Source organism: Antedon mediterranea, chromosome 2 (genome assembly GCF_964355755.1).
Source record: "Antedon mediterranea chromosome 2, ecAntMedi1.1, whole genome shotgun sequence".
NCBI classification, from domain to species: domain Eukaryota; kingdom Metazoa; phylum Echinodermata; class Crinoidea; order Comatulida; family Antedonidae; genus Antedon; species Antedon mediterranea.
In genome coordinates, this window is record NC_092671.1 from 23,201,387 (window position 1) to 23,214,162 (window position 12,776).

Consider the following 12,776-nt stretch of genomic DNA (forward strand, 5'->3'; position numbering starts at 1 on the left):
TTTAAGTAGCAAAATAAACCAAACTCCTCGACTCGCGAAGGATACATGCACTGCTGCACTCTGTGTGTTTTGGGGGTTTCCCCAATCTGTAATCATAATATGATTGGTGAAATACCCTCACATGGTACATATTTTTGGACGTTCTGGATAATTTTGAACATGTTTCCTTCGCGGGACCAAATCGCTCACGCCGATACATCGCGATGTATATCAAAATAGAGTACCTTCTAGAAATTCTAGACCCCTAACACTGGAACGAGATAAAACGATACGATTTATTGCTTATAGCCTATTATGAAGATAGATAGACACGAATGTGACAGCCCGATACCATGCATCAATAAACAAAATTCAAGTCTACAGTTTATTTTTTAATTTATCTCATCATCCCGATCGAACAAACCCCATTTCATTTTATAATAAAAATATACAGAGATGAATTGGTCAGGGACTGATAAAGTAGGCTAAATAAGATTACGATAACTGCAAGACTCAGCAGTCCCATGATCTCAAATAAAATAAATTTATCATAAACTATATATTTATTAAACAATTTTCACAATGACCCTACTCAAGTGAGGCAAATCTATCCATTTGTTTCACTGCTGAGGCCTTGGCCGAGTTTACACCTTTGGCAGGAATAGCTTCTGGTTCAAATGCATAACCATGACTTTCTGGTGTAGACATTCCAGTTTTGTACTTGTTTATTTTCCAATAACCATGCAAAAAAATCTTTTTTTTCTATCTTAATTTGTATTACAGTAAGCCTACAGTATTTTATATATCATGAGGACCGAAGAAGCGACTCGTGAGAGATCTGAAACAGAACGAGAGGAGGAAAGCCAATACAAATGTTCATTATAAACTGAAATAAAATAAAAATGTTAAATTTTTTTGTGCACCTTCACTTTAAATACAAAAATTGGGAAATAGAAAATAGAATTTATAAAAAAATTTATTTAAAAAATAAATAAAATACTATATCATAATAATAAGGCTACTTTTTTCAAAATATTTTATATCATTTTAATTGATCTAATTGATCTACTGGTCAACCCATTGCAGAGTTATGACTCGGTAAATGGTACAGAAAAGGCTAAATTATGCACTAAAAATTCATATTTAAGTTATAATAAAAAATTATAAAAGTATTACTAAAAATATTTTGAGACCTGTACAAGAAATAATTTTCAAAATAATTGATACCAAAAAAGGTAGTAAAATCTGCCATTCGCAACCCTGAAAAAAGTCTCTACGAAAATGGTTTTTGGGCAATAACTCTAATTTAATAATAATAAATATTGTACTTTTGATTGATTTTCTTATGTATTTTTTAAATAAATGATGGACGCATGAGCTGAGAATACTTCCATAAGTCCACCTGGTTTGGGATTTATGCATGGTCGCCAATTGCATCGATGATGACTTGCTGCCCGTGGTGCTCTTTTAATTGCTATTGTATATTGCATGCTCAATCAATTTTGCTAGCAGGGAAACGGCAGAGGATTACAAAACGCAGCATTCTTTTAAAGATTTGCCGTTCTATTTCATTTATGGTCAGCAGGTAAATATTGGTTTTATATTTCATTTTTATAGCTGGTAAATTCTATTCTTGCTTTTTCAGATAGAATATACCATATAGTCATGGTCATACCATATAATGTCAGGAAAAAAGTTCCTATCCCAGGTCTTGGGCAAAATTGTTTACAGCACTTTTAAATTCTGGCCTATATAACACACATATTAACACACACAAATACCTATATGTCCCATTAAAAAAAACAAACACGAACCACTGTCAAATTATTTTAGTTCACTTTTACAAACAGTGCCCAAACTGTTCACAAGTTGTCTGTGGTTAGTTTTTTTTCCTACGTACGCGCCCTTTTTTTTATCCGACTGACAGTCTTCCGATTTCTATAGCGACAAACATCGAATGACTCAGTACATTCTTGATTGACATTTTGAGGGTGTTCACTTTACGTTTAAATATAACATAGAGTGAAAGTATACTATTTTGTCACATCCTTGTGCCTAGATACAGTAGACCTCAGAGATTTTTAATTTATTTAGCTTGTACCGGGACAATTCGGTTGAAGCACTGTTGCATCGTCAGTTCCCACTTGTGATTACCCAATACAGCACTTTGCGTCGTTGCGTTTGGCGAACTGAGTTGTCAAAATAATAATTGGATATTAATTTTTTTTATAAATTTATTTTATATATTATATTAACATGGGCAATATCAATAAAGAATGTTATTAAATGGTAGTTCAAACACTTTTAAAAACTTGATAAATACCCAAAAATGTATATTGTAATAAAATTGCAGTCTAGATTCTTATTAAAATAGGGGTCCGTCCCCTTCAGGAAAATATGTGACTTGAACCAGTTCTCACTCTCATCAGAACACATAATAACCAAAATAAACAAATACACGTGCAATATTTTGGGATGTCCTCGTTTTATTGTTTCCCCATATTGTGACCAACAGCAGAAAATGATTATATTAGAACGGGTGTACCGACCAGCACACTACATAACCACTGACTAACTGTGTAACCACCAATGAATAAAGCAATCCTCAGTCGCAGGTATAACCCACCGGCTAATTGTTCAATCACCAATTAATAAATAACTCTCAATCAAAATGTAACCGCCAGTAAATAAACAGTCCTCATTCAAGGTGAAACCACCAGCTAACTGCGTAACCATCAGTAAATCAAGTACTCCTCAGTCAAGGTGCAACCACCAGCTAACTATGTAACCACCAGTGAAAAAATAACCCTCAGGCAAAGCGTAACCACCGGCTACCTGTGTAACCACCAGGGAAAAAGTAACCCTCAGGCAAAGCGTAACCACCGGCTACCTGTGTAACCACCAGCTAAATATGTAACCAACAGTGAAAAAATAACCCTCAGTCAAAGCGTAACCACCGGCTACCTGTGTAACCACCAGCTAATTGCGTAACCACAAAGGGGGTAAGAGGAGATAAGGTACTCAATAAGTCTCCTATTCAACACGCAAAAAAAAGTGAATAGCGAAAGGTAACTGATATGTTGATCAAAGAACAAGTCCCAAAGAATGAGAAAAAAGAATATGTTATATGATTGGCTATAAGAATTGCAAGAGAATTGTTGAAGCGTTACCACGGCTAGGGCTAACTACGTAACCACCAGTGAACAAGTAACCCTCAGTCAAAGCGTTACCACCGGCTACCTGTGTAACCACCAGCTAACTACGTAACCACCACGTAAGGTACTCCTTAATAAGCCTCCTATTCCACATGCAAAACATAGTTCATAGACCCATGTTACAACTGTATAATGCAAGTTTTTTTGTTTAAATAAGTATACAAGTTTGAGCTTTTTCACTATCTGTGAAAATGGCAAAAACATTTGAGAGAAATCCATTTTTGTACATCTGCCACCATATCTTTGATTCTTACAGACATTTTTATAAATGTTGTATTTTTTATTGTTTATTATGTGCAATTTGGACCCCATTGGAAATGGGCTAGTTTTTTCCGGCCTAATGGGTGTTCCTGATGCTCGTTATTTTGTCTTTTGTCTGTATGTAATTTTAATGTTGAGCATCAAATAAATTCAATCAAACAGCTATTAAAATTGTATTCAATTATTTAAAAACATTGTTGATATGTATTCCAGAAAATCCACAGGTCTGTCAAAAACAGATATTAACCAAATAGTTTATAACTATTCTTAGTATACTACTGTTCAACTGGTCACTTACCGTACTAAAAGACAAATTGAAGTTAAGACGCAAAATGCATGTACATTAAACTATGAGCATAATTGTCAATTTATCTGTATTTTCAGTAAGAGTAAGTAAATAGGAAACAGTGTAGCTATAACTGTAAAATAAGGCTTACCACATGGGCATCTCCAAAAAATGCAGCTAAATCAAGAGGTGTTCGCCCACTTCTATCCATGTGGTTCACATTTGATTCTCGTTCTATCAAAGACATTACAACATGTATATGACCTTTTAAGCAACCCCAACAAAGTGCTGTTAGGCCTTCCTTGTCAACTGTTACTACTGACGCACCTGTTATATAAAAAGTAAACTCTTTTTAAAAGCTGTCTTCATAATATTTTAAAAACCAGCAAATATATAACAATTTTACCTTTACTGAGTAAAATTTCCAGAACAGCAACATGTCCCTCTCCTGAAGCTATCATAAGGGGTGTGCGGCCATGTTTATCCACTTCTTCTAATCCTGCATGATTAAATAATAGAATGTCTACAACTTCCCAGTGTCCTTTACGAACTGCACAGATTAGTGGAGACATTTGGCTTTGGTTATGTGTTCTGACATTTGCTCCATGTTTTATGAGAAATTTACAGGTTTCAACTTGGCCATTTGTGCAGGCTGCAGTGAGAGGGGTTTCTCCTAGTATTGTGTCCATTTGGTTAATGCTTACGAAAGTTTGACCATACATCTCATCATTCAAATCCAACAAAAACTGGCAAATCTTTAAAAAAAAAAATTAGTTTAATATGCAATCAGAAATACACAGAAATGTAATGAGAATATTCCGCCAAAATAACACTTACATTCTTGTGTCCCATTGCTGATGCTGAAACTACAGCTTGCTGGCTCACAATCTTTTTATTCAAATGAGGTGAATCTCTTGTTGACCAATCATACTGCAGGAGAAATCTGACCACATCAAGATGACCTCTCTCAGCTGCAAGAACTACTGAACACTTTCGTTTTCTATCACAGTGAGTTACCTACAAAACAAATAATCTTTGAACATACAGTAGAACCTTCATTTTACATATGGCACGGGACCGAAAGACGTACGTAAAACACAGGATTTGTAAAATCCAGGTTGACCTTCAATTGACCCCCAAATACGTAGATCGTAGCTAAAAAGGCTGCCGTATTTACTTACTTTACTTACAGCATGCAGTGGTCGGGTGTCACGAAACCTAAGATCACTATTTTGTTCCTGTGGAACGCCAAAAGAGCAAAAACTATGTGGAATCCATTTATATAACTCATTTTTTGGTGAAAATCATGTTCAATTCAATATATTCTGTCACTGTCAATACAAATAAAATGTTACTGTTGATAATTCACACGGTTTCGTTAACTTTAAGATTAAAATTTACAAATTCATCATATCCCCTTAGGTCGCCCTTATGACTACTGTAGGCCTTGGGTAAATAGTTATGCTGATTTTAAAATCGATTAATATTCTTTGAAAATAGAAAAGTATCAGCAGTAACATATTACAGCATTTTTATTGACAAATTGACAAAATATATTGAAATTAAACGTGCATTTCACCAATAAATGCATTAAATGTAGACGAGACAAGTTTTTAGCCCTCTATTATTGTTGCTCTTTCGGCGCTCCATAGAAACGAAAATATTGAATATTGAGTATGCGAAAGTGTGCGACAAAAAGCATGTCTGTAAAATCACCAATCTTTATTTATCAATAATACCAAGTATTTATTTGTTACTTTTTATGTGAATCTCTTTCATGGGAGGCCGATTTCTAAGGTATGGTATTCAGGATAAAGTTAGTTGAATTAATTTGGAGTCAAAATACAATGCAAGTGCGAAAGGGAAACAACCCCTGAAACCAACGCAATGGAGTAAATATATATCAACAAACAAATCGTCAAGTTTGTTTGTTGTGAAAAGGTATATATTTACTCAACGGGCGAAAATATTGTGAGTTTATTTCTGTTTGTGGTAAGTATTTAATTAAAAGCATTAATAATATAGATAAACAATTATTGTTTTTAAGCTTTCGTATATCTTAGAATTTGTAATCTTAGATCTTGGGTCTTAGTTTTCAGGATCTTAGGTCTTAGGGGGTCTTAGCTTTCGTGATCTTAGGTTTCGTGACACCCTGCAGTGGTCACTAGCTAGGCCTAGATAATCTACAGCTGTGGGCTAGACCTAGCTAGCTAAGTGTGAAGCCCAGCTGTGAGGCATAACTAGAAAAGTATATGCAGGCTATGCGATGTTTAAATAAAGTAAAAAAATCAAAGTTCTTGTATTTTCTATCAATAAATAAAAGCAGTCGCTGCTGTAGGAGGAATACATGCATGTGGCTTGTCTCACAAGTTATGGATTTTTTGTTTTTAAACAGCGTCCTCAATGTAAGAAAATAACACTATGTAAATAGATTTGAACCTGTCACTATGGACGAGTTAGGTTATCCGCAGCGCAAACGCCATGTGCACGTCATACGTTAGAATATTGCGCACAGAAAAACAATTATGCCATTGAAAAAATATTAGTGTGCTCTCTATTTTGTGTCACGTCTAATAATCCGGGAGCCCATGAAGATTTGTTTAGCATTGCGAATACAAAAGGTCTGAGGCATAGAATATGTCAAGTAGGGTCCTGGGACCATCAAACGGCCGTTCTTAAGTTCCCGCCCCTGTACCAACTCTAGGGAGAGGCAATCAAAATACCCCAAAATTTGATTTAATTAGCATAATCGAGTACATAAATGAAACCAATGTTAAAATGTTTATTTTTAGGGTCTAATTGAAGATCCGTCATTCTTAAGTGTCAACTCCTGTACCTAGTCCACTTAAGAAAGCCACTAATTAGCGCTAATTAGCATTTTAATTAGTATAATCGAGTACATCAATATAACCTTCAGCAATACAATAAGAACGTTTAGCCAACCAAGAAAACGTAATTCTTAAGTGCCAAATCCTGTACCATGACTCCTTAAGAAAGAGTCAAAGGTCAATGTATGTCCCACCCGGACTTAATTAAAATAATGAGTACACATGTGAAACCAATGCTAAAATGTTTATTTTTAGAGTTTATTTGAAGATCTATCATTCTTAAGTATCAACTCCTGTACCTAATCTGCTTAGAAAGTAATTAATTAGTGGTCATTAAAAGTAGCATGATCAAGTACATCGATGAAACCTTGGAAAGTACAATAAGTAAGTTTAACCAACTGAGAAAACGTAAAGTGCCAAATCCTGTACCATGACCCCTTAAGAAAGGGTCATAGGTCAATGTATGTCCGACCTGAACTTTAATTAGCATAGTGAGTAGTACATGGGTTCCGGCCGGTTGCCACGTGGCCTTTTGCCGTCGCTGCTGTAGGAGGAATACATGCATGTGGCTTGTCTCACAAGTTATGGATTTTTTGTTTTTAAACAGCGTCCTCAATGTAAGAAAATAACACTATGTAAATAGATTTGAACCTGTCACTATGGACGAGTTAGGTTATCCGCAGCGCAAACGCCATGTGCACGTCATACGTTAGAATATTGCGCACAGAAAAACAATTATGCCATTGAAAAAATATTAGTGTGCTCTCTATTTTGTGTCGCGTCTAATAATCCGGGAGCCCATGAAGCTTTGTTTAGCATTGCGAGTACAAAAGGTCTGAGGCATAGAATATGTCAAGTAGGGTCCTGGGACCATCAAACGGCCGTTCTTAAGTTCCCGCCCCTGTACCAACTCTAGGGAGAGGCAATCAAAATACCCCAAAATTTGATTTAATTAGCATAATCGAGTACATAAATGAAACCAATTTAAAATGTTTATTTTTAGGGTCTAATTGAAGATCCGTCATTCTTAAGTGTCAACTCCTGTACCTAGTCCACTTAAGAAAGCCACTAATTAGCATTTTAATTAGTATAATCGAGTACATCAATATAACCTTCAGCAATACAATAAGTACGTTTAGCCAACCAAGAAAACGTAATTCTTAAGTGCCAAATCCTGTACCATGACTCCTTAAGAAAGGGTCAAAGGTCAATGTATGTCCCACCCGGACTTAATTAAAATAATGAGTACACATGTGAAACCAATGCTAAAATGTTTATTTTTAGAGTTTATTTGAAGATCTATCATTCTTAAGTATCAACTCCTGTACCTAATCTGCTTAGAAAGTAATTAATTAGTGGTCATTAAAAGTAGCATGATCAAGTACATCGATGAAACCTTGGAAAGTACAATAAGTAAGTTTAACCAACTGAGAAAACTTAAAGTGCCAAATCCTGTACCATGACCCCTTAAGAAAGGGTCATAGGTCAATGTATGTCCGACCTGAACTTTAATTAGCATAGTGAGTAGTACATGGGCTCCGGCCGGTTGCCACGTGGCCTTTTGCCGGCCTTTCGCCACCCGGTATTTCGACACCGGCCCATTTCCACCCAGTCCATTTTGCAACTCGGGCTTCTGCCACCCGGCCTTTTGCCACCCGGCCTTTTGCCTCCTGATCTGAGAGTGTTATTTGCCATTCTTAATTAGGCCTGCAATTTAATTAAAATGAACGCACTTAAGATTAAAATGTGTATATCATTTTATAATTAATAAATTGCTTTTCTATGGTATAGACCCAGATGTTTAAAGTTTTCAGATAATTGTTAAAGTAGACCACCTTGTTTACCACTTAATTTGTATTTATTCAAATAATTAATGTATACAATTTCGTTACTGATTTCATGAGGACAAAAGCCTATGATATACAGAATCTTCAATTGACTGTCACAAAACAATTCGTAAAAACAACTGTTTAATTAACATTGATCAGTAGCATTTCCACTGGATGAGAATATAGGGCCTAATGATCTATATATCGTGATATTAGATTTTTAAATCCTACGATCTTGTATACCATCATTGGGGACAGATGGTTTAATGAATTGGCTCCCCCAGTCACAAATAATTGTACTGAGAGCGGGGAAAACTATAGACCTATATATTCGCCCAGACGCTACGCGCCTTTGTAGCAAGCACGCCAGTTTGCAGCAGGCCGGGTGGCAACAGGCCAGTTGGAAACTCTGCATGAATTCATCTACAATTTATCTTCTTACATAAGTTAAAAAAATTGAGGATCACCTTCGATCCTGAAGAGCTATAATAGATTAAAAATTGCCGTTATTTTGACAATATTTTATAACTTTTTTAACTAAAACACGCACAAATGGTCTAAATCAACTAGGAAAGGCTGTAAAAGCATAATTCAAGAGAAAAACACATGATTTTCATGCTCTGTGCGCACCATACGCGTACATTTTTTCACGTGCGTGGGAATTTTTAACATACTCAAAATGTCATGATCAGCGTAGAAATTTTATTAGAAACTAATTTTTCGCATTTTGAAATTTTAAATGCGCGTGCGCGCGTAACTTTTTGTGAAACATGCCATTTTTAATCCATAGAAAGTTTGCCCTTGATATGACTTAAATTTTCACTAAGTGTCAATACAAAATGACTTTTGGTTTATAATCTATGATCAATCATTGAAATTCATAAAATGAGGTCATTCAAAAATAGAAGGTGCACAAGTTCACATAAATGTCGATTTGTTGACAAAGTTACGATATGTTCTGTTTACACGTTTTAGAGAAATGTAACGCACAAAAATGACAGAAGGAAAGAAGTAATAGACACGAATCTTGTCACTATGACGAGTTAGTTATCCGCACCACAAACGCCGCGTGCACGTCATACGTTAGAATTTTGCACACAGAAAAAGATTATGGCATTATGACCTGATCTGGACGTGTGTCGCTGAGCTATCTGCAAGACCCCTCTATTTTCCTTATTTTGGTTGTTTAACTTTTTGATGTGTCTTATTTATCGATTACTATCACTGCTTGATGTTTTAGATGATATTTTGATGAATTTTGATGGATTTTTGTGCTTGTACATTCATAATTTAGCCGTTTTTGTGCTTGTCGCCGGTTTGGTCGTTTTTTTTTTTTGGAGACAGTACGGGTACGCAATGACAAAGGAACTGCATATACAGGTGGAGGTAAACAATAGACCTGCTTGTATGCATACCGGTAGCGATTCTCGGCCTAGAAAACGACAAAGAAGGAAACGCGGAGGTGTTAAGCTAAGAAGGAAAATTGATACAAGGATAAATTTTCGTTCAGTAGAAAATACGGTGATCAAAGGTCGTAATATTGGAAATTTGATCCCATGCAACACAGGGGATTTAGCTGCACCGACAATCATGTATACGAATGCGTGGTCATTAAAGAATAAAGCAGACAAATTTCACTGTACCTTAAAGAAACATAATGTCGATGTAGCGATAGTCACTGAAATATGACTAACGGAGGAAACACAAGGTATAGTTAACTTTTGCGATTATAAAGGCGTTTTTAAAAACAGAACTGATAAAATCGGCGGTGGCGTAGTATGCTTTGCAGCGGACCACCTGGAAATCCATCTGATTGTTACGCATACTAATTGCAAATTCAAATGCCTATGGTTAAAAATTAGCTATCGCTCTACACAGAACAGCAAAACATGTTCTATATATATAGGAGCTATTTACTACCCGCCATCTGCTAACTACAGTACCCCAACCAACTTTTAGAGCATGCTGGAAATGTAATTGATAGTATTTATGGAATGGATAGATCGGCAAATGTCATAGTACTTGGTGATTTCAACCATCTAAACACTACCTATATGCAATCCGAATTAGGTCATAGCGACCATTGTTGTATACTATTGAAACCAATTCAAGTTATACCTACCTCTAACTACACCACTTGTATTATCCAACCGTATCGTAACTAGTCGGTTAGATTATTTGGATCATGGATCACTGCCCATGACTGGTAACCGACAACAAAACCGATAAGCCGTGGATGGCGCCAAGAATCAAGAGATTGATTGTAGAACGACAGTTGGCCTTTTCTAGTAACCATACCCAACAATGAAGAATGAAATGGAACGCCTTACAAAGAGCAATTACGCACGCGAAGGAGAAGTTTTATGCGACCTTATTAAAGTGTCTAAAAAGCAATAGCCCTGCTAGATGGCACAAAGGAATCGTGGATCTCTGCAATCTAAAGAAAAAACGCTTTATCATCCCTGGTCTATCAACGCAAGTGACTGTTGAAGTAATTAATCAACATTTTGCCACGATTTGTAGAAAATTTTCCGCTCTTGACATTACAAAACTACCAAATTACTTACCTGCATCGGAAACGCCACCCGTTATCTACCCAGGACAAGTAAAATCTGCAATCCATAAGTTAAACGTACAAAAAGCAGGACACCCAGAAGATCTACCAGTCAAATTAATTAAGGAATTCTCATTTGAACTCTCTTATCCATTAGCGGACATTTTTAACTCTTCTTTAAATGAAGGTAATTTTCCTAAACAATGGAAAAAGGCTACTATAATACCAGTTCCTAAGGTTCCAGACGCTAATAATTGTAATGACCTGCTAGCGGTGGGTAACTAATGATATAAAAGATTCTTTAGATAGTAAGCAATTTGGTTGTCGTAGAGGCTCGTCAACTTCACACTACCTCGTAGACCTGATAAATTCTGTTGTATCTGACCTGGAGGAGGGTAGTAAATATTTAAACTTATGTGTTGTACTTTACCAAGGCTTTCGATCGTGTGGATCATAATGTTGTCATAAATAAATTAATATCCATAGGAGTGAGGCCGTCCATTCTTCCTACCGTTTGTAGTTTCCTCTTAAATCACACATGCAATACCAAAGTTAAGGGAGCCACCTCTTCTAATTCTAATATTACTTGCGGGGTGCCCCAGGGCACTAAGTTGGGCCCCCTTCTCTTTTTGGTGTTAGTCAACGATGTTGCTGAGGGAACTGACAGACGGTGGAATTATGTGGACGACCTCACTCTCTTAGTAAAGTAGTTAGAAGTAATGATAGACAATTGTTGCAGGACACTTTAAATCAACTTGATGATTGGTGTTTGATAAATAGAGTTCTTGCCAGGCCATCCAAGTGCAATGTGATGCGTATTTCCTTCCTAAAGTCCGACTGTCCTCCTCCCAGTTTCAATCTAAATGGCCATGATCTTATATGTGTAAATCACATGAAACTGCTTGGTGTCACCTTGCAGAATAACCTTTAATGGGATATGCATATTCAGGGTATCGTTGCTAAAGCCTGTCAACGTTTGTACACTTTGATTATACTTAAGAAAGCCGAGGCGCCTTCTAAAGATCTACTACTGTACAAGTATATACCTATATACGTCCTTTAGTTGAATATGATTGTCCTGTGTGGCACAGTTCAATTACGAAAGACCAAACTAAGCCAAAAAAGAGCTCTACGAATCATTTATGGCATTAACTATGTATCCTACGAGTCTGCTCTTAAATTGTCAGACCTTCCATCGCTAGTTAACAGAAGAGACCAACAAGTCTGATACATTTAGAAGCATTCTTCCCCCTGTTCGTGACATTAGCAGAACCCTGAGGTCTAGATGTAAGCCTTGACTCGAAATCCCGTTTGATTGTACGGAGAGATTTAGATCTTCACCAGTCCCTTTCTTAGTCCGACTCAATAATGATGATGTTTCAACAAATATTGAATAGGCTGGAACTATTTAACTTACCAGTGGAAAAATGTTGATGTTTTTTTTTTTAAACTATAGTTTTACCTTTTATACATATTTATATATTTTTATCAAATTTTGTAAAATACTACTTTTCAGCCTTTTGGCTGCCGTTGTATTTTTGATGTCTTTTTATGAATAAATATGCCTGAAATAATAATATTGTTAGTGCTGAATTCTGTCTATTTTGTGTCATATAGTATATACAGTATAAACTGTATAATCTGTATACATATTACATACAGTGTAGGTGACATTACGGGACCCACCAATTATTCAAATTTTTAATCATAGCAATAGTATCAAAATGAAACACTAAGATAGCAAGTTCGGAAAGAAATTTTAATACGTAAAATATAGCTCTTTTAAATAATGTGATGAACTATGACGCAAAATATGAAAATACA

General features: G+C 35.9%; 1 protein-coding gene across 2 annotated transcripts in view; it reads right to left on the reverse strand.

The window, feature by feature from the left end:
- LOC140040726 (protein TANC2-like) overlaps nt 1-12,776 on the reverse strand; it is a 128,543-nt gene that overhangs the window by 12,927 nt on the left and 102,840 nt on the right. For both annotated transcript variants that reach the window (XM_072086873.1, XM_072086872.1), the window contains 3 exons: nt 4,579-4,758; nt 4,148-4,496; nt 3,893-4,068 (listed from right to left, as the gene is read on the reverse strand). In XM_072086873.1, the coding sequence (XP_071942974.1) occupies nt 3,893-4,068; nt 4,148-4,496; nt 4,579-4,758 (705 nt within the window). The remainder of the gene's footprint in view (nt 1-3,892; nt 4,069-4,147; nt 4,497-4,578; nt 4,759-12,776) is intronic.